Genomic DNA, 21,169 nt, shown 5'->3' with positions numbered 1-21,169 from the left:
TCTCGGGGGCCGGGAGGCCAGTCAAGGGCACGCCCCCTTCTTCCTTTGAGCCGCCCTTCTGCAGGCGGAGGCGGAGCCGGCGAGCCTTCCTGCCCGGGCTCCTCCTCCGGGGCGGCGCTGGCGGGCGATGGAGGCGGCGGCGGGGCTGCGGGGGGCGCTGCGGGCGGTGCTGGCCGGGCTGCCAGGTAGCAGGGGAGGGGAGGGGAGGGGTGGGGTGGGGAGGGGGCGGCGCTGGGCCCGGGAGAGGGACCCCCCCCCCCCACCCCACGGCTCTCTGTCTCTCTCCTCCCTGCAGGCGGCGGCGGACAGGCCCCGGCGGCGGCGGCAGAGGCGAGCCTCGAGGGCGGCTTGGAGCGGGCGGACGTGTGGGCGGAGGCGCTGGGTGGGTCGGCGGCCCGAGGAGAGGGGCGGGCTGGGCTGGGCTGGGGGTCCCTGCTCCCCCCCCTCTGACGCTGCCCTTTCCCTCCCCCCAGCGGCGGCCTCCCGGGCAGCCACGCAGCTCAGCCTGGCCGCCGCCTCGGGCCCGCAGGTGAGTCGGGGCGGGGGGGCAGGCAGGGAGGGTCTGGCGGGGGCTTCCCGGGGGCGGCCCCTTCCCTCCTCTCCCTTCTTCTCGCAGGACCTGGAGCTGCTGAGCGGGGAGGCGGAGAGGGCGGTGCTGGCGGCGGCCGCCGTCTATCAGGGCCTGCCCGAGGACCGAGGTGAGGAGGGGGGGCGGGCGCGTCGGGCTGGGGGGGCGCCCCTCACCCCTTCCCTCTCCCACCCACCCCTCACCCGCCCTCTCCTCCTTAGGGAGGACGCTGCGCCGAGCCGTGGGTGCCGCCGTCGGGGAAGTGGCCGAGGGGCTGCTGCGCCTGACCGACGCCCTCCACCTGCTCCTGGCCAGGTGAGGCGGGGGCGGGGGGTTGGCCGCGGCGGGGGCACGGGGGGGGGGGGGGCAGCCGCCTCCTACTCCTTCTTCTTCTTCCTTTCCAGCGGCGGCAGCAGCCCGTCGGCGGAGCAGCAGCGGCGGGTAGCCACGGGGGGCGTGTGGGAGGCCTGCGAGCGCGCAGCCGCCCTGCCGCGAGGTGAGCCCCCCGGGGGAGGGGAGGGAGGGAGGGTGCCCTCCCCTCCCCTCCCCTCCCCGGATCCCCCCCTCACTGGCTCCCTCTCTCCCCCCAGACCCGCCGGCGGCCGTGGCCTCGGCCCTCGCCTCCTGCCTGGCCGTCGTGGGAGATGCCCTGCGGGAGATGGAGCAGGTAGGGGGGGCAGTCTGGCGCTTTCTTGCCTTCCTCGCAGGCAGGAGCGCCTGGGGAAGGGCCGGGAAGGCCCTGCGCTGTGTAGCGGGTTGGGCTGGCGTTTTGAAGGGGAAAGGTTTGGGCCTGGGTGTGGCAGGGATATTGGGGGTGGGGGGGGGATGCAGGGCTCTGGGAGCAGCAGAAGCCTCTTTCCTTGACTGGGCCCTAGCAGAAACCCCCGCCCCCTGGCTGGCTGTGTGCCCCACTGAGTCTCTTGGTCCACGGCTGGGCTCCTCCCTCCTCTGCCCAGGGCTAGTTAGCAGCTCTTGTAAAAGGGACTTTCCTTTGGGGGCACCTAGGCAGCAGAGGGGCTTAGGGCAGATCCACCCCCCCCATCCCAGCCTGCCCTGTGGGGGCTGCTCCCACCTGCACTCGCTGCTCCTTTTCCTGCAGGTGCATGAGGTTCGCCCCCCAAGAGAGAGTCAGAGGCTGCTTCCCTCTCTCTAAAGACCCACCCCCCCCCCCGCCCAAACATGAATGTTTGTTGGTGGGAGTTCTGTGTGTCCCCCTCCCTGCAGGCTCTGGTGGAAGGTGGCGGTCCCTACCAGGATGTCCCAGAAGAGGAGGAGGAGGAGGAAGAGGTGGCCCCCCGGGGGAACAGAGAGGTCTGCTGGTCAGAGGCTGACCGGCGGCTGCTGGACCCTTGTGTGGGGCTAGTGAAGGCGGCCAAAGCGTGCCTGAAGAAGATACTGGGGGCCGTGAAAGCCTTGGGCAAAGCGGACACGGCGGAGCAGGTGGCTCAGCTGGATGACCTCGCAGATGCCGCAGGTGATGTCAGCCCCAGGTGAGGCAGCCCTTCAGAATAGCCAGGAGGGACACCTGGACGTAGAGGGCCTGAGCAGAGGTCCCCGGTCTAGGAGGGGTACCAGGTGCTTGGTGTGGTTGGTTGCAGTGCACCTCTCCTTTCCTGGCGGCGGGGGGGGGGGGAGGATGTCTCTTTTTATACCTCCCCCCCCCCCGTCTTTGTGCGTGGGGGGAGGGGTTGAAGGTGTGTTTTTCCTTCCCCAAATTAACTTCTTCCAGGACTCCTGTTGTTTCCTGCTGTGATCTCTCTTTCTTCCTTTGTAGTGTGGATGAGTTGGTGCTCAGCATATACCCTCCTGTGAATCAGCTGACTCTCCGGCTGAACGTGAGTAGCCGCTGGGCGTGGGGAGGGCAGGAGCTGGTGGGCTCCCCTCTTCTGCTCTCTTCACGTGGGGACGGGGCAGCCTGGGCCTTCTTCTAAAGTGGGAGGGGCTTCCTGAGAATCATTTCCAGAAAAACTTCCTTTCTCCATTTGTGCTTCAGTCTTTGGGTGAGCTGCCTGCATTTCATGTAAGACTCCACCTGCCTGTAAGGACTTAGAAAGGGGAGCCCATTTTGAGCTGTTTCCAGGGTCTTGTAACAGCATTTCTGCTCGTTCTGGTTTCCTTTTACCAGGACCCTGAACTGCTGTCAGTCTTTTCCTTATTCACTTTCACATCATATCAAAGGTCAGGGAGGGGATCTTCACAAATTTTGCACACACAGAGTGGTGGGCGAAACCCCTGCTGCGGGAAAGGAAGCCAACCACAAAATGTCAGGGAATGTAGTAACTTTTTATAACTTTTGGTAATGACTGTGCTTAACAAGAAGACTTTTCAAATGAACATATTGTTTAGTTTTGTTTCCATGGGCAGAGTTTATTTTTGGTCCCACAATGAAGGCCTTGGTGCTGTTAGGGCAGCTGCTCCCAAAATGACATTTTTAAAAATCTGCGCAGCCCCTGAGGTCTCCCGGGACCAATTGGAAATCCCACTGGGCGAAAACCCACCTGGCCCTGCCCTCCCTCCCCCCCCCCCCCGGCTTCCTGAAAGGCCATGGGGAGTGCCAGGAGCGCAGTGCCAAGTGGGCACCACCACATGGGGGGCCCCTCCCCCATCCTGCAGGGTATGGAAGGCTCTGGCTAGTCGGTACTCAGGTGGACTCGCTGCTCACGGGTCAGGCCCCAGTAGTCGCAAGAAAAGGGTGACATGATAGGGGGTTACAAGATGATGCTTGGGAAAGAGAAGGTAGAGGAAGAAGTCCTTTTCTCCCTTTCTCACAATACAAGAACTCATGAGCACTCCATGAAATTGCTGAGCAATCGGGTTAGAACGGACAAAAGGAAGTCCTTCTTCAACCAAAGGGTGATTAACACATGAAATTCACTGCCACAGGAGGTGGTGGTGGCTGCAAGTATAGACAGCTTCAAGAGGGGATTGGATAAGCATATGGAGCAGAGGTCCATCAGTGGCTCTTAGCCACAGCTTATAATTGAAACTCTCTGTCTGGGGCAGTGATGCTCTGTATTCTTGGTGCTTGGGGAGGGGCACAGTGGGAGGGCTTCTGGAGTCCTGTCTCCACTGATGGACCTCCTGATTGCGCCCCATTTTTTTTGGCCACTGGATGGGCCATTGGTCTGGTCCAACATGGCTTCTCTGATGTTCCTTGTTCTTAGAGCATTCCCAGCAAGTGTTCGTCCAGCTGCTGCTTAAAGGCTGCCAGTGGGAGGGGGGAGCTGATTCCACTGTTCACAAAGTTTTTCCTGGTACTTTTTTTCCTCCCTTTCATCACCGGTCCCATTTTCTGCAGGCTGCCAAGCTGGCTGCGGTGTTAAAGAAGATGCTGGAGGTCACCTGGTGAGTTTGCAGGGCTCCTTCAGGGCCACGCCTTTGGACAGGGGCAGTGTTGGCAGATTTGCCTGCAGCTGAGGGGCTCCCTGCATCCGGCTGTGATGGGTCAGAGAGGATTAACTTGGTGTCTGGGGCATTTTTCAACAAGTTTTCTGCCACGACCCCAGGATCCCGTCGGAGTCGCTGGAATCTCATCTGGGGACGTTGTTGCCCACTCTCGGGCTGAGCGGGCGTACACAGAAAAGGCAGCTCTCTCATCCGACACTCGGGATGTAGCCTGAGCCGGGCTTAACTTGGACAGGGTTGCATTCCTTGACATTACGGAACTGGGAAATCCATCAGCCGTGGGGTTTCCCCCCATTGTCCTTGGCCATGTGGGCAAGATGGAGTCCCTAAGTCAAGACCTCAGAGCAGGGCCACTAAAGGCAGACTTCACCTCAGCCCCCCCCCCCCCATAAAGAAACCATGCAGGCGCGCAGCACAATGACATCACAAAAAGTGATGTCATCAAGTATTCCCCTGCCCCCCTCTGGCTTCCTGATTGGAGGGGGGAGCCGATGATCCCCTCCTGGGCACCTTGCAAGCTGCTCAGGACGCAAGTCATGGCCCCCTTCTGATCAGGGGGGCGGGGGAGCCGATGATCGCCTCCTGGGTGGGACGCGAGCCCTGGCCCAGCTCATGGGGGGGCGCCCCAAGCAGGGGAGGTGCCTTTGGCGACCACCTACCCAGCCTACTTCCATGCGCCGACTCTGCCTCAGGAACGTTGAGATGGACAAGAAACACCTCTCCTGTCTCTTGGGAATTAGAATAACAATCATAGAGTTGGAAGGGGCCAGAGAGGCCATCTAGTCCCACTCCCTGCTCAGTCAGCCTAGAGCATCCTGGACCAGTCTTGCCAGCTGCTGCTTAAAGACGACTTTACTTTCCAGTGAGGAGTCACACAAGGTCAATACCAACAAAACAGTTTCTGTGCCTGTAATTACTGCTAAATATAAAGACGGTCATGCAAATGTACTACAGTCTTAACGCAGTCTGTAACACCAAGCAGTATGACAAGTTCCGAATTTACAGACCCCACTGTTAGAAAATTCCCAATAGCAGGTACACTGTTACACAAATCGGAAAGTCCGTTGAAAACTGTGCTTCCCTTGGCAGCTTCAAACTCCGATGTGTGAAAGTTTAAGTCAAACAGAAGATGTGAGATTGAAGTCCTGTATGTATTTATTTTAGCAAATTTTAAGTTTTCTAAAAAGTGAGATTGTCGTCCTTTAATCTCATAAAAACATGCAACAGGAATGCCAACTTCCGCCTCCTGTTTCAAAGATTGTTTTCTCAGGTTATTAATTTCCAAACTTGAAAAGGTCAATATAGACAATGCCTGAAAACAGCCTCCATCAATCTCTCAAATAGGAGGGTGATTTCAGTCCTTGTCTTTATTGACCTTTTGAAGTTTGTAAGTGCTTCTGTTTCTACTGTTCACAAATATTTCTGTTTCTATTGTTCTAATTCTTCTAGGATATGTAGATATGTCTTGTGATTGTGTATATTGCCCTCACAGCTTTAATAATCCCATTCTTGAGGAAATAATCTTTGAAATAGGAGGAGAAAGTCGACATTGCTGTCACATGTTTTCATGGGATTAAAGGACTACAATCGCACATCTTCCGTTTGAGACAGGAGGCTGGACTAGATGGACCCTCACTGGTCTGCCCCAGCAGGGCTCTTCTGATGTTCTTCTCAGGGGAAGGCCTTGGCCTCTCTGCCCTGCTGTTGGCCCTCCAGAGGAACTGGCTGGCCCCTGTGTGAGACAGGATGCTGGACTAGACAGACCCTCACTGGTCTGATCCAGAAGGGCTCTTCTGATGTTCTTCACAAGAGAAGGCCTTGGCCTCTCTGTCCTGTTGTTGGCCCTCCAGAGGAACTGGTTGGCCTCTGTGAGACAGGATGCTGGACTAGACGGACCCTAACTGGTCTGATCCAGCAGAGCTCTTCTGATGTTCTTCTCAGGGGAAGGCCTCAGCCTCTCTGCCCTGTTGTTGGCCCTCCAGAGGAACTGGCTGGCCACTGTGTGAGACAGGAGGCTGGACTAGATGGACCCTCACTGGTCTGATCCAGCAGGGCTCTTCTGATGTTCTTCTCAGGGGAAGGCCTCAGCCTCTCTGCCCTGTTGTTGGCCCTCCAGAGGAACTGGCTGGCCACTGTGTGAGACAGGAGGCTGGACTGGATGGACCCTCACTGGTCTGATCCAGCAGAGCTCTTCTGATGTTCTTCTCAGGGGAAGGCCTCAGCCTCCCTGCCCTGTTGTTGGCCCTCCAGAGGAACTGTCTGGCCACTGTGTGAGACTGGATGCTGGATTAGATGGACCTTTACTAGTCTGATCCAGCAGAGCTCTTCTGAGGTACTTATGAAAGCCTCGGCCTCTCTGGCCTGTTGTTGGCCCTCCAGAGGAACTGGTGGGTCATGTGAGACAAGAGGCCGGACTAGATAGACCCTTCCTGGTCTGACCCAGCAGAGCCCTTCTGATGTACGAGATGAGGTGCAGTGGGATGACACCATAGAGCCAGGAGCTGTAGGTACAGCTCGTGGGGGTGCGGGTGAGTCGTCTTGTGGCTCTGACTGAGTCCTTCATGTGCCCACACCCTCTCATGTGTCCCTAATGCCCTCTCTCCCCTCCCCCCCAGGGCCAGCCATGTGTGTGTTCCCTCTGAAGAGAGCTGGGTGCAGTTCCTCTCTGGAGCCGTCGATCACAACATGGACAAGATCAAGGAGTTGACTCAAGGGGGACTTTGATGTGGCATGTGGGGCTCTGCCCCACTGGGGAGGGGAAGGAGGAGTTTCTGAGGCTGCAGGTGAGGGAGACACTTTCCCGGTGGTGGAGGTCAGGTGTGAAGGAGGCGTTCTGCGGCGTGATTGGAGGAACCCTGAGCAATAAAGAACCATTGGAGCCATGTGGGGCTGTCTTGTGGGGGTGAGGCTGGAGCAGAGACCCTCCCCACAGGAACCACCCCTTCCTACTGTGAACCCTGAGCTGCCACGGAGTCTGCTGTGCTGGAGAAGAAATGAGCATCGGTCTGCTCCCCCTTCCTTGAAGATGGGCGGTGAGGCTGCCTTCCTAGGGCCTTCCCCTCCGGGATGGGGGACAGAGCTCTGCTGCTGCGGGGGAAGATGGGCGGTGAGGCTGCTTTCCTAGGGCCTTCCCCTCCGGGATGGAGGGCAGAGCTCTGCTGCTGCGGGGGAAGATGGGCGGTGAGGCTGCCTTCCTAGGGCCTTCTCCTCCGGGATGGAGGGCAGAGCTCTTCTGCTGCGCGGGAAGATGAGGGGTGAGGCTGCCTTCCTAGGGCCTTCCTCTCCGGGATGGGGGGCAGAGCTCTGCTGCTGCGGAGGAAGATGAGGGGTGAGGCTGCCTTCCTATAGCCTTCCCCTCCAGAATGGGGGGCAGAGCTCTGCTGCTGCGGAGGAAGATGGGTGGTGAGGCTGCCTTCCTAGGGCCTTCCCCTCCGGAATGGGGGGCAGAGCTCTGCTGCTGCGGGGGGGGGGGGGCTGGAGTAGGTGCCTTGCATCTCCCTGCTGGGGGGTGGCCCTGAAGGGCACGGGGGCTTACTCACTTCATCTTCAGCCAGAAAGGAATTGGGGCGGGGGCTTGTTCTCCCAGGGGTTGCTTTCATGCCCGCCCTCTTATGACTGGGTTTTGCCTGGACAGTTGAGGGAGGGGCTGCAGGAAGGGGCCCCAGCTAGTCCTGCTGCTGCCCCTGGAGGGGTGGGTGGGTCCACAGTGCCCCCCTTTTTTTCTTGGGCGGGAGGTTGTCTGCACTTGCTGTTTTGTGCTGAGGTTAAAAGCAAAGTTCCCACAGCTCAGCTCCAGAACCCCCCGGCTGGGCCAGCTCCTCTTGCCTCCCTTCCCCCCTCCCCCGCCACTGCTGGCTGGTGGCCCCGATGCCCCCATCAAAGTGTCAGCCTCCCCTCTGGGTGCTGGGCAGCCTGCTGCCCCCTCCTCCTGGGCCGCTGCTTTTGTCTCCTGTTGATCGGTGTCAGGCAAGGAGGCAAGCCAGATTCTTTGGGGTGGGGGAGGGTGTCCTCTCCCTTGGGAGTGGTTGCTCAAGCTTCCGCAGCCCCACACACATTAAAGGAGCCCCTCAGGGAGGGGTGCAGCTCTGGGGGCTTGCCATCAGGGGCCACTATGAAAGAGGAAGTGTGGGGGTGCTGTCACCCATAAGAACATAAGAGAAGCCCTGTTGGATCAGGCCAATGGCTCATCCAAAACTTTGTGTCACACAGGCCAAAAAAACCCCCCAGGTGCCATCAGGAGGTTCATCAGTGGGACAAGGACACTAGAAGTCCTCCCACTGTGCCCCCCACAGCACCAAGAATACAGAGCATCACTTGCCCCAGACATAAGAGAAGCCATGTTGGATCAGGCCATTTGCCCATCCAGTCCAACATTCTGTGTCACATAAGAACATAACAGAAGCCATGTTGGATCAGGCCATTTGCCCATCCAGTCCAACACTCTGTGTCACAAAAGAACATAAGAGAAGCCCTGTTGGATCAGGCCAGTGGCCCATCCAGTCCAATGCTCTGTGTCACATTAGAACATAAGAGAAGCCCTGTTGGATCAGGGCAATGGCCAATCCAGTCCAACACTGTGTCACATAAGAACATAAGAGAAGCCCTGTTGGATCAGGCCAATGGCCAATCCAGTCCAACACTGTGTCACATAAGAACATAAGAGAAGCCCTGTTGGATCAGGCCAATGGCCCCTGCAGTCCAACACTCTGTGTCAAATAAGAACATAAGAGAAGCCATGTTGGATCAGGCTAATGGCCCCTGCAGTCCAACACTCTGTGTCACATAAGAACATAAGAGAAGCCATGTTGGATCAGGCCAGTGGCCCCTCCAGTCCAACACTCTGTGTCACGTAAGAACATAAGAGAAGCCATGTTGGATCAGGCCAGTGGCCCCTCCAGTCCAACACTCTGTGTCACATAAGAACAGAAGAGAAGCCATGTTGGATCAGGTCAATGGCCCATCCAGTCCAACACTCTCTGTCACATAAGAACAGAAGAGAAGCCCTGTTGGATCAGGCCAATGGCCCATCCAGTCCAACACTCTGTGTCACATAAGAACAGAAGAGAAGCCCTGTTGGATCAGGCCAATGGCCCATCCAGTCCAGCACTCTGTGTCATATAAGAACAGAAGAGAAGCCTTTTTGGATCAGGCCAATGGCCCATCCAGTCCAGCACTCTGTGTCACATAAGAACAGAAGAGAAGCCCTGTTGGATCAGGCCAATGGCCCATCCAGTCCAACACTCTCTGTCACATAAGAACATAAGAGAAGCCATGTTGGATCAGGCCAGTGGCCCACCCAGTCCAACACTCTGTGTCACATAAGAACATAAGAGAAGCCCTGTTGGATCAGGCCAATGGCCCATCTAGTCCAACACTCTCTGACACATAAGAACATAAGAGAAACCATGTTGGATCAGGCCAATGGCCTTCCAGTCCAACACTGTGTCACATAAGAACATAAGAGAAGCCATGTTGGATCAGGCCAGTGGCCCCTCCAGTCCAACACTCTGTGTCACATAAGAACATAAGAGAAGCCATGTTGGATCAGGCCAGTGGCCCCTCCAGTCCAACACTCTGTGTCACATAAGAACAGAAGAGAAGCCATGTTGGATCAGGTCAATGGCCCATCCAGTCCAACACTCTCTGTCACATAAGAACAGAAGAGAAGCCCTGTTGGATCAGGCCAATGGCCCATTCAGTCCAACACTCTGTGTCACATAAGAACAGAAGAGAAGCCCTGTTGGATCAGGCCAATGGCCCATCCAGTCCAGCACTCTGTGTCATATAAGAACAGAAGAGAAGCCTTTTTGGATCAGGCCAATGGCCCATCCAGTCCAGCACTCTGTGTCACATAAGAACAGAAGAGAAGCCCTGTTGGATCAGGCCAATGGCCCATCCAGTCCAACACTCTCTGTCACATAAGAACATAAGAGAAACCATGTTGGATCAGGCCAATGGCCTTCCAGTCCAACACTGTGTCACATAAGAACATAAGAGAAGCCATGTTGGATCAGGCCAGTGGCCCCTCCAGTCCAACACTCTGTGTCACATAAGAACATAAGAGAAGCCATGTTGGATCAGGCCAGTGGCCCCTCCAGTCCAACACTCTGTGTCACATAAGAACAGAAGAGAAGCCATGTTGGATCAGGTCAATGGCCCATCCAGTCCAACACTCTCTGTCACATAAGAACAGAAGAGAAGCCCTGTTGGATCAGGCCAATGGCCCATTCAGTCCAACACTCTGTGTCACATAAGAACAGAAGAGAAGCCCTGTTGGATCAGGCCAATGGCCCATCCAGTCCAGCACTCTGTGTCATATAAGAACAGAAGAGAAGCCTTTTTGGATCAGGCCAATGGCCCATCCAGTCCAGCACTCTGTGTCACATAAGAACAGAAGAGAAGCCCTGTTGGATCAGGCCAATGGCCCATCCAGTCCAACACTCTCTGTCACATAAGAACATAAGAGAAGCCATGTTGGATCAGGCCAGTGGCCCACCCAGTCCAACACTCTGTGTCACATAAGAACATAAGAGAAGCCCTGTTGGATCAGGCCAATGGCCCATCTAGTCCAACACTCTCTGACACATAAGAACATAAGAGAAACCATGTTGGATCAGGCCAATGGCCTTCCAGTCCAACACTGTGTCACATAAGAACATAAGAGAAGCCATGTTGGATCAGGCCAGTGGCCCCTCCAGTCCAACACTCTGTGTCACATAAGAACATAAGAGAAGCCATGTTGGATCAGGCCAGTGGCCCCTCCAGTCCAACACTCTCTGTCACATAAGAACAGAAGAGAAGCCCTGTTGGATCAGGCCAATGGCCCATCCAGTCCAGCACTCTGTGTCATATAAGAACAGAAGAGAAGCCTTTTTGGATCAGGCCAATGGCCCATCCAGTCCAGCACTCTGTGTCACATAAGAACAGAAGAGAAGCCCTGTTGGATCAGGCCAATGGCCCATCCAGTCCAACACTCTCTGTCACATAAGAACATAAGAGAAACCATGTTGGATCAGGCCAATGGCCTTCCAGTCCAACACTGTGTCACATAAGAACATAAGAGAAGCCATGTTGGATCAGGCCAGTGGCCCCTCCAGTCCAACACTCTGTGTCACATAAGAACATAAGAGAAGCCATGTTGGATCAGGCCAGTGGCCCCTCCAGTCCAACACTCTGTGTCACATAAGAACAGAAGAGAAGCCATGTTGGATCAGGTCAATGGCCCATCCAGTCCAACACTCTCTGTCACATAAGAACAGAAGAGAAGCCCTGTTGGATCAGGCCAATGGCCCATTCAGTCCAACACTCTGTGTCACATAAGAACAGAAGAGAAGCCCTGTTGGATCAGGCCAATGGCCCATCCAGTCCAGCACTCTGTGTCATATAAGAACAGAAGAGAAGCCTTTTTGGATCAGGCCAATGGCCCATCCAGTCCAGCACTCTGTGTCACATAAGAACAGAAGAGAAGCCCTGTTGGATCAGGCCAATGGCCCATCCAGTCCAACACTCTCTGTCACATAAGAACATAAGAGAAGCCATGTTGGATCAGGCCAGTGGCCCACCCAGTCCAACACTCTGTGTCACATAAGAACATAAGAGAAGCCCTGTTGGATCAGGCCAATGGCCCATCTAGTCCAACACTCTCTGACACATAAGAACATAAGAGAAACCATGTTGGATCAGGCCAATGGCCTTCCAGTCCAACACTGTGTCACATAAGAACATAAGAGAAGCCATGTTGGATCAGGCCAATGGCCCATCCAGTCCAACACTGTGTCACAGAAGAACATAAGAGAAGCCATGTTGGATCAGGCCAATGGCCCATCCAGTCCAACACTCCGTGTCACATAAGAACATAAGAGAAACCATGTTGGATCAGGCCAATGACCCCTCCAGTCCAACACTGTGTCACAGAAGAACATAAGAGAAGCCATGTTGGATCAGGCCAGTGGCCCACCCAGTCCAACACTCTGTGTCACATAAGAGAAGCCCTGTTGGATCAGGCCAATGGCCTATCCAGTCCAACACTCTCTGTCACATAAGAACATAAGAGAAACCATGTTGGATCAGGCCAATGGCCTTCCAGTCCAACACTGTGTCACATAAGAACATAAGAGAAGCCATGTTGGATCAGGCCAGTGGCCCACCCAGTCCAACACTCTGTCACATAAGAGAAGCCCTGTTGGATCAGGCCAATGGCCCCTCCAGTCCAACACTGTGTCACAGAAGAACATAAGAGAAGCCATGTTGGATCAGGCCATTGGCCCATCCAGTCCAACACTCCGTGTCACATAAGAACATAAGAGAAACCATGTTGGATCAGGCCAATGACCCCTCCAGTCCAACACTGTGTCACAGAAGAACATAAGAGAAGCCATGTTGGATCAGGCCAGTGGCCCACCCAGTCCAACACTCTGTGTCACATAAGAGAAGCCCTGTTGGATCAGGCCAATGGCCCATCCAGTCCAACACTCTCTGTCACATAAGAACAGAGGAGAAGCCATGTTGGATCAGGCCAGTGGCCCACCCAGTCCAACACTCTGTCACATAAGAACAGAAGAGAAGCCATGTTGGATCAGGTCAATGGCCCATCCAGTCCAACACTCTCTGTCACATAAGAACAGAAGAGAAGCCCTGTTGGATCAGGCCAGTGGCCCACCCAGTCCAACACTCTGTGTCACATGGGCCAAAAAAACCCAGGTGCCATCAGACCCACCAGTGGGGCCACTTTTACCCCCCAAGCACCAAGAATACAGAGCTCTAGACAGAGAGTTCCAACAATACGCTGTGGCTAATAGCCACTGATGGAGCTCTGCTCCAGATGATTTTCCAATCCCCTCTTGAAGCTGTCTATGCTTGTAGCCGCCTCCACCTCCTGTGGCAGTGAATTCCATGTGTGACTCGTCCTTTGGGTGAAGAAGGACTTCCTTTCATCCGTTCTAACCCAACTGCTCAGCAATTTCATTGAGTACCCAGGAGTTCTCGTATTGTGAGAAAGGAAGAAAAGTCCTTCTTTCTCCACCTTCTCTATCCCATGCATAATCTTGTCAATCTCTATCATGTCACCCACAGTCGACATTTCTCCAAGCTGAAGAGCCCCAAGCGTTTTAACATTTCTTCATAGGGAAAGTGTTCCAACCCTTTAATCATTTGAGTTGCCCTTTTCTGCTTGTGTATTGGAGATGCGCAGTAAAGATCCAACAAGCAACAGCAACTGCAAAAAACAGCAGCTCCAAACATTCAAATAAAGTAAATATATAGTGAACATCAAAGAGTATGAAAGCTGCATATGGTCCTCGGAGGACTCACAAGTCTCTTGAAGACCCACTCCAAGAGACACAGTCCCCGTTCTTAACGGTCCTCCAAAGACAGTCCTCATAGGAGTGTTGTTCAGATTTCCATCGTCTTGTCCTTAGGAAATCAGTGGACCATGGAGGATAGTAAGGTCCAAATGATATCATAAATTCATGCTCTTCTCAACATATTTGCCAGCTAACCACGCCCACATTTCAGGGCTGTACAGTCAAGACTTTATCAAGATCCTATGGATATAATTTGTTGTTCAGTCGCACAGTCAAGTCTGACTCTTTGTGACCCCATGGACAAAGTCACGCCAGGCCCTCCTGTCTTCCACCATCCGAAGTCTGCTCAAATTCATGTTTGTTACATCAGTAATGCTGTCCAGCCATCTCCTCTTTTGCCGTTCCCTTCTTTTGGCTTCTGTCTTTCCCAGCATCAGGGTCTTCTTCTCCAGGGAGTGCTCCCTTCTCATTGAGTGGCCAAAGTATTTGAGCTTCAGTTTCAGCATCTGACCTTCCAGGGAACAGTCTGGGTTGATCTCCCTTCGGACTGACTGATTGGATCTTCTTGCAGTCCAAGGGACTCTCAAGAGTCTTCTCCAGCACCACAGCTCAAAAGCATCTACTGCGCTTGGCCTTCCTTATGGTCCAGCTCTCACAGCCATACATTACTACTGGGAATACCATTGCTTTGACTATATGAAGTTTTCTTGGCAGGGTGATGTCTCTACTTTTTATTCTACTGCCCAGTTTCCCCATAGCTGTCCTCCCGAGGAGCAAACGTCTTTTAATTTCATGGCTACAGTCGCCATCTGCAGTGATCTTGGACCCCAGAAATGTGAAGTCTGTCACTACTTCCGTGTCTTCCCCTTCTATTTGCCAAGGAGTGATGGGGCCGGATGCCATGATCTTAGTTTTTTTGATGTTGAGTTTCAAACCTACTTTTGTGCTTTCCTCTTTCACCGTCAACAAGAGGTTCTTTAGGTCCTACTCACTTTCTGCCATTATATAATATCTCAAAAATATCTCTCTCTCTCTCGGCTTGGCTTCGCGAACGAAGATTTAAGAAGGGTGCAATAGTCCACGTCTGCTGCAGGCTTGCTGGTGGCTGACAAGACCGATGCGGGACAGGCAGGTCCGGCCACAGTGGCTGCAGGGAAAAGTCTGATTTAGGGTTGGTGCTGTAGCAGTGCGATTCTTCCTCAATCTCCTTTTGTCCTCAAGACCAGCTATGCGTGCATTCTCAAAGGAAGAGACAGCCTGGTGGATGGTGTGTCTCCATGCTTTGCGATCTGAGGCTAGGTCAGACCACTGGTGATGGTTGATGTGACAGGTGCCAAGGGATTTCTTCAAAGAGTCCTTGTACCTCTTCTTTGGTGCCCCTCTATTTCGATGGCTGGTGGAGAGTTCGCCATACAGGGCAATCTTGGGAAGGCGGTGGTTTTCCATCCTAGAAATATGCCCTGCCCAGCGCAGCTGCGTCTTCAGCAGCAGTGCCTCGATGCTGGTAACCTCCGCCCGCTTGAGGACTTCAGTGTTGGTCACAAAGTCACTCCAGTGGATGTTGAGGATGGTGCGAAGGCAGCACTGATGAAAGCGCTCGAGGAGTCGCAGGTGATGACGGTATAAAACCCACGATACGGAGCCGTAGATGAGGGTTGTCATCACAACCGCTTTGTAAACATTGATCTTTGTGCCTTTTTTCAGATGCTTGTTGCTCCACACTCTTTTGTGCAGTCGGCCAAATGCACGGTTTGCCTTTGCCAGCCTGTTGTCAATCTCCTTGTCAATCTTGGCATCTGAGGAGATGATGCACCCCAGGTAGCTGAACTGCTGGACTGTCTTCAGAACTGATTCACCAACAGTGATGCAGGGAGGGTGATAATCTTCCTGGGGTGCAGGCTGGTGGAGAACTTCTGTCTTCTTCAGACTAACTTCTAGGCCAAATAGCTTGGCAGCCTCTGCAAAGCAGGACGTCATATGCTGCAGAGCTGATACCGAGTGGGAGACGAGTGCAGCATCATCAGCAAACAGTAGCTCTCGGATGAGTTTTTCCATTGTCTTGGAGTGGGCCTTTAGTCGCCTCAGGTTGAACAGGCTGCCATCGGTGCGATAGCGGATGTAGACACCATCATCATCATCTAGATCTACTATGGCTCTTTGAAGCATCATGCTAAAGAAGATCGTAAAGAGAGTTGGCGCGAGAACGCAGCCTTGCTTTACACCTGTGCCTATTGGGAAGGGCTCCGAGAGGTCGTTACAGTGTCTGACTTGGCCTCGCTGGTCTTCGTGTAGCTGGATGATCATGCTGAGGAACCTTGGGGGACATCCTAAACGTTCCAAGATTTGCCACAGGCCTTTCCTGCTAACGGTATCGAAAGCTTTGGTAAGGTCGACAAAAGTCACATATAGACCCTTGTTCTGTTCCCTGCATTTCTCTTGGAGCTGCCTGAGAACAAATACCATGTCGGTGGTGCTCCTGTTAGCTCTGAAGCCGCACTGGCTCTCTGGGAGGAGTTCTTCTGCAATGGTGGGCACCAGTCTGTTCAGGAGTATTCTAGCAAGGATTTTGCCTGCGATGGAGAGCAGGGTTATCCCCCGGTAGTTGGAGCAGTCTGACTTTTCCCCTTTGTTCTTGTATAGGGTGATGATGATTGCATCTCAAAAATATATTTACATACATATTTACATATTTACCATAGCATGCAAAGTAACATACCTGGAATAAAGTGTTCCAACTACACTCAAGCACCCATCACTCCATGATTATCCAGCACCTGCTCAACTCATTTATGCAGCCACACATTCTTACAGGAACTCGCAGGTGTTACCAATATATAGCATTTAAAGAAACCCTGCAGGAATTCATCTTAGCCGTAGTGTCCAGTATTACAGAAAACTTGATAAATCATTGGCTTGATTGAGTCCCGTGGGTTCTGTTGATTTCAACCTAAAGATCCACAAACCTCCTTCGATAGCAAAAGGTTTTGAAGATCCCTCTGATCTATTTCATCTATTTGTAACCCATTGTATAATAAGGAAACATCTCAGAGGCTCCAGATCGTGGCCGCCATTCTAAAGTGTTCCACTAGGGGGGGCCCTTGCACTGCGTGACAAGAGAGAGGCCTGTTCAGAGATCCCTGTTCTCACTGGCCTTAACATGCAGCCTACCTACGTTTTGCTACACAGGCAGACCACGCAGTAGATCGTGCCCCTGGTCGCACAATTCCTGAACATTTTATGTTGGATTTTGTCATTAGTAGCATCATCAACATATTCAGAAATGCATAAAGCATATTTGCACACTTTGCAAGCTCCACAACGGAAGTGCCTTCTTGGTTTGGAATCCGGCTCACCTCTCCGGCATATCTGCTTTAACCAACATGTCTTTTAAACTCTGTGTTCTTCTAAAGCCGATCGGGAGGGAGGCGGCCTTCAGGTCTACTGAATGCAATGTAATGCCTTTAATGGCCAAAGCACATGGGGTGTATTCAGAAGAGCAGACCGGAGGGCTGCCTGCCTGCCTGCCTGCTGTTCTTAGTGCTCTGTGTTTTGCCAGTCACATGATCAGGATAACGCCACTCTTGGAAGAAACAGCTCTGGCTCTGGAGTGGCTGGCAGGGACTGGGCATTCCTCTGCTTGCCCCTCCCCAGGGCTCCAAGCCAGTCTCTGCAGCCAGAGAGCGACTGCGTTTTATCACACTGAAGGGAGAAGAGGTCCTGTGTGGAGTCCCCCCCCCCAAATCTGCAAGCCTGGCCCCCCACCTGCTGGTGTCAGAACTGAGCCCGACCTTTGAGCCCCCAAGAGCAGATTCTACCCCCACCCCCCTAAAAATGCTGGAGTCCCACAGTTGCTGCTGGAGATGCCCTCCGGGTGCAGGGCCTTGCTGGCCAGGTGGCTGCTTTTCTGCCCCTGAACAGACCTGCTGCCCTGCCCCCCCCTCCAGTCCTTCCCCTGTGGAGGCAGGAGGGGGCATTCCTGGGATATGATGACTTGGGGGATGCCTCCCCCCCCCCACCTCGGCCTGGTGATGCCCCCTTGCGCCAAGGCCTGAAGAAGAGCAAGGAGGTGCCCGCCAAGAAGGCAAGGCCCTCTTCAACTGGTCTCCCTCCAGCCACAAGCCGGTCCAGTCTGGGGAGGGTGGTGTTGACTGGCATGGGCACTGTGAGTGGGTTCTTCCACTCTGCCCCATCAGGAGTTGAGGGAACAGTCATAAGAACATAACATAAGAGAAGCCATGTTGGATCAGGCCAACGGCCCATCAAGTCCAACACTCTGTGTCACACAGTGGGCAAAAAAATTTATATACACACATACACTGTGGCTAATAGCCACTGATGGACCTGTGCTCCATATTTTTATCTAAACCCCTCTTGAAGGTGGCTATACTTGTGGCCGCCACCACCTCCTGTGGCAGTGAATTCCACATGTTAATCACCCTTTGGATGAAGAAGTACTTCCTTTTATCCGTTTTAACCTTTCTGCTCAGCAATTTCATCGAATGCCCACGAGTTCTTGTATTGTGAGAAAGGGAGAAAAGTACTTCTTTCTCTACTTTCTCCATCCCATGCATTATCTTGTAAACCTCTATCATGTCACCCCGCAGTCGACGTTTCTCCAAGCTAAAGAGTCCCAAGCGTTTCAACCTTTCTTCATAGGGAAAGTGCTCCAGCCCTTTAATCATTCTAGTTGCCCTTCTCTGGACTTTCTCCAATGCTATAATATCCTTTTTGAGGTGCGGCGACCAGAACTGCACACAGTACTCCAAATGAGACCGTACCATCGATTTATACAGGGGACTATACTGGCTGATTTGTTTTCAATTCCCTTCCTAATAATTCCCAGCATGGCGTTGGCCTTTTTTATTGCAGACGCACACTGTCTTGACATTTTCAGTGAGTTATCTACCACGACCCCAAGATCTCTCTCTTGGTCAGTCTCTGCCAGTTCACACCCCATCAACTTGTATTTGTAGCTGGGATTCTTGGCCCCAATGTGCATTACTTTGCACTTGGCCACATTGAACCGCATCTGCCACGTTGACACCCATTCACCCAGCCTCAACAGATCCCTTTGGAGTTCCTCACAATCCTCTCTGGTTCTCACCACCCTGAACAATTTAGTGTCATCCGCAAACTTGGCCACTTCACTGCTCACTCCCAACTCTAAATCATTAATGAACAAGTTAAAGAGCATGGGACCCAGTACCGAGCCCTGCGGCACCCCACTGCTTACCGTCCTCCACTGCAAAGACTGCCCATTTATACTCACTCTCTGCTTCCTATTACTAAGCCAGTTTTTGATCCACAAGAGGACCTGTCCTTTTACTCCATGACTCTCAAGTTTTCTAAGGAGCCTTTGATGAGGAACTTTATCAAAAGCTTTCTGGAAGTCAAGGTAAACAACATCTATTGGGTCGCCTTTGTCCATATGTTTGTTCACCCCCTCAAAGAAATGTAACAGGTTAGTGAGGCAAGATCTTCCCTTGCAGAACCCATGCTGAGTCTTCCTCAATAACCCGTGTTCATCAATGTGCCTACTCATTCTGTCCTTGATAATGGTTTCTACCAACTTTCCCGGTATTGAAGTCAGACTGACTGGCCTGTAATTTCCCGGGTCTCCTCTGGAACCCTTTTTAAAGATGGGGGTGACATTTGCTACCTTCCAGTCCTCAGGAACGGAGGCAGATTTCAATGAAAGATTACAGATTTTTGTTAGAAGATCCACAAGTTCAACTTTGAGTTCTTTCAGAACTCTCGGATGTATGCCATCCAGACCCGGTGACTTATTCGTTTTTAATTTGTCTATCAGTTGTAGGACCTCCTCTTTTGTCACCTCAATCTGACTCAGGTCTTTCAACACCCCTTCCAAAATTAGTGGTTCTGGGGCGGGCAAAAAGTTCTCGTCTTCCACAGTGAAGACGGAGGCAAAAAATCCATTTAGCTTCTCAGCCATTTCCCTATCCTCCTTCAGTAATCTTTTTACCCCATGGTCATCCAAGGGCCCCACTGCCTCCCTGGCTGGTTTCCTACTTCTAATATATTTGAAGAAATTTTTATTGTTGGTCTTTATGTTTTTTGCAATATGCTCCTCATAGTCCCTTTTTGCCTGCCTGATCACAGTCTTGCATTTGATTTGCCACAGCCTGTGTTCCCTTTTACTAATCTCACTTGGACTGGTTTTCCACCGCTTAAAGGAGTCCAGTCGAGGGGCTGGAAGCCGGGGGGGGGGGGGTGGCTGCTGTGCTGAGCGGGCTGGATGCCTTTCTCCCTGGCTTCTCTTTCTCACAGAACCTCCAGGCAGGCTGCAGAATTAGACAACAGCTACAAAAATGTGTCTTCTGTAGAAGAAGCTTCCCTGCCCTGGCTGGCCCAGTCTCAGGAGCTCAGCAGGGTGGGCCCCAGTTGGTGCTTGGCTAGGAGAGCACCCTGGAAGTCCAGATAGCAACCCCCCTCTGAACCTCTCTTGCCTGGCTTTGCTGCTCCTGGGAGGAAGGGCAGGGGGGAAATGTCACTGCAGCCTGGCCTCAGGAGAGGGGGGGGTGTCCTTGCTGGGCAGTTGTGCCCCTCCCCACCAATAGGCCTCTCCCCAGCCACTGGAGGCGAGGGCAGCCCCCTCCGGCCAGCCCTGCCCTGAGTGACCTGCTCCGGTTTGTCACAGCAGCAGAGAGGGTCTCTGCCCACCAGGGCTGGGGGCTCCGGCCTGTCTCCAGGCACATCCCATGGTCCTGAAAGGCCCCCCACCCGCTGCTGCACCAACAGGGTGTCTGGGTAGAGTCAGAGGAGGGCTCCAGGGCAGCTTGCAGGGTCACCTGGGGCCAGCCACACCCCCTCAGCCCGACCCACCTCACAGGGGGGTTGTGAGGATAAAGTGGAGGAGAAGAGAGGGACCTTCGGTCCACTGAGGAGAAATGAGTAAAGAAGGACTGCTGGCCCCGCCCATCCTCATCTCTGCTTCAGGCGCCCCTGCCTTCTGACAGGGCCTTGTTGGTCTCGACCCCAAAACTCTGAGAAGAACTTGTTCACCTCCAGTCCTGGACAAGGCGGCCATCCCCCTGAAACTGGCATTCTACCTTCACATCCATTTTGCCACTTTCCCCCTCAAACACCGTGCAGGGAAGTCTCCATCGGGATCACCTTATTGTGCATGGAAGTTGGTTCTGCTGCTTCTTCAGATCTGGCTTTGGCAGCAGGCCTGTTTCTGTCTCTGTGTTCAGCCTGTGAGGCTCAGCATTGTAGCCCTGCTCACCCCCCTCTCCAGGCACACCTTCCCCTAGAGCCTTTAGGTAACCTTTGTGGGAGCAATGCCTTCCGGGTAGGAAGCCAGGATGTCGGGCTGAGGAGTTCAGGCCATAGAGGACATCAGAAGAGCCCTGCGGGGCCAGACCAGAGGCACGCCCTGCACTCACTTCCCCCTGTGACCAACCACAGTTGAGGGGGGGGGACTGAACTGGGGTGGGCTGAGCAGGGGGTGCAAAAAGCATGCTGTGCCTTGCTGCTTTTAGGGGTTTGGGAGGCTATTTGGAGGAGGAGCCTGAGCCAGGCAGAGTTTGTGCCCCCCCAGCTGTCCCAGCCCCGCAGTCCTGGAGGTGCCCAGCTACATGGAGGGCAGCAGTTTGGGTGGTTCCCAGCACCCCTGAATCCCAGGGCCCAAAGCAGCAGGAGGAAGGGGGGATATGTGCATGTGTGTTGTGCAGAACTGCCCCTCTACTTCCGCCACACACACTCAGCCACACAACGTGCAGGCCAGGACTCAGCCACAGTGCGGAGAGCCCCTCTTGGCAGGGAGTGTGCCGGGGGGGGGGGCACCTGTGGAAAGAGGCAGCCCACAAAGTGTTGGGTGAAGGTGCCAGCGTTTATTCAGGAGAGGAAGGCCAAGTGCCAGTGCATGGGGGGG

At 53.8% G+C, this 21,169-nt stretch overlaps 1 protein-coding gene across 1 annotated transcript; it reads left to right on the top strand.

The window, feature by feature from the left end:
- Positions 1-127: 127 nt before the first annotated feature.
- Positions 128-6,855, top strand: CCNDBP1 (cyclin D1 binding protein 1). Its single transcript, XM_060233501.1, has 10 exons — positions 128-185; positions 296-382; positions 474-698; positions 790-883; positions 985-1,064; positions 1,159-1,235; positions 1,793-2,058; positions 2,343-2,403; positions 3,867-3,913; positions 6,589-6,855. The coding sequence occupies exons 1-10, from the start codon at positions 128-130 to the stop codon at positions 6,695-6,697; spliced, it is 1,104 nt and encodes a 367-aa protein (XP_060089484.1). The 3' UTR covers positions 6,698-6,855.
- Positions 6,856-21,169: the final 14,314 nt, after the last annotated feature.

The sequence above is a fragment of the Heteronotia binoei genome, chromosome 2, assembly GCF_032191835.1.
Source record: "Heteronotia binoei isolate CCM8104 ecotype False Entrance Well chromosome 2, APGP_CSIRO_Hbin_v1, whole genome shotgun sequence".
In the NCBI taxonomy this organism is placed as follows: domain Eukaryota; kingdom Metazoa; phylum Chordata; class Lepidosauria; order Squamata; family Gekkonidae; genus Heteronotia; species Heteronotia binoei.
Note: the sequence above shows the minus strand (reverse complement) of the source record. Positions and strands in the feature narration are given on the sequence as shown.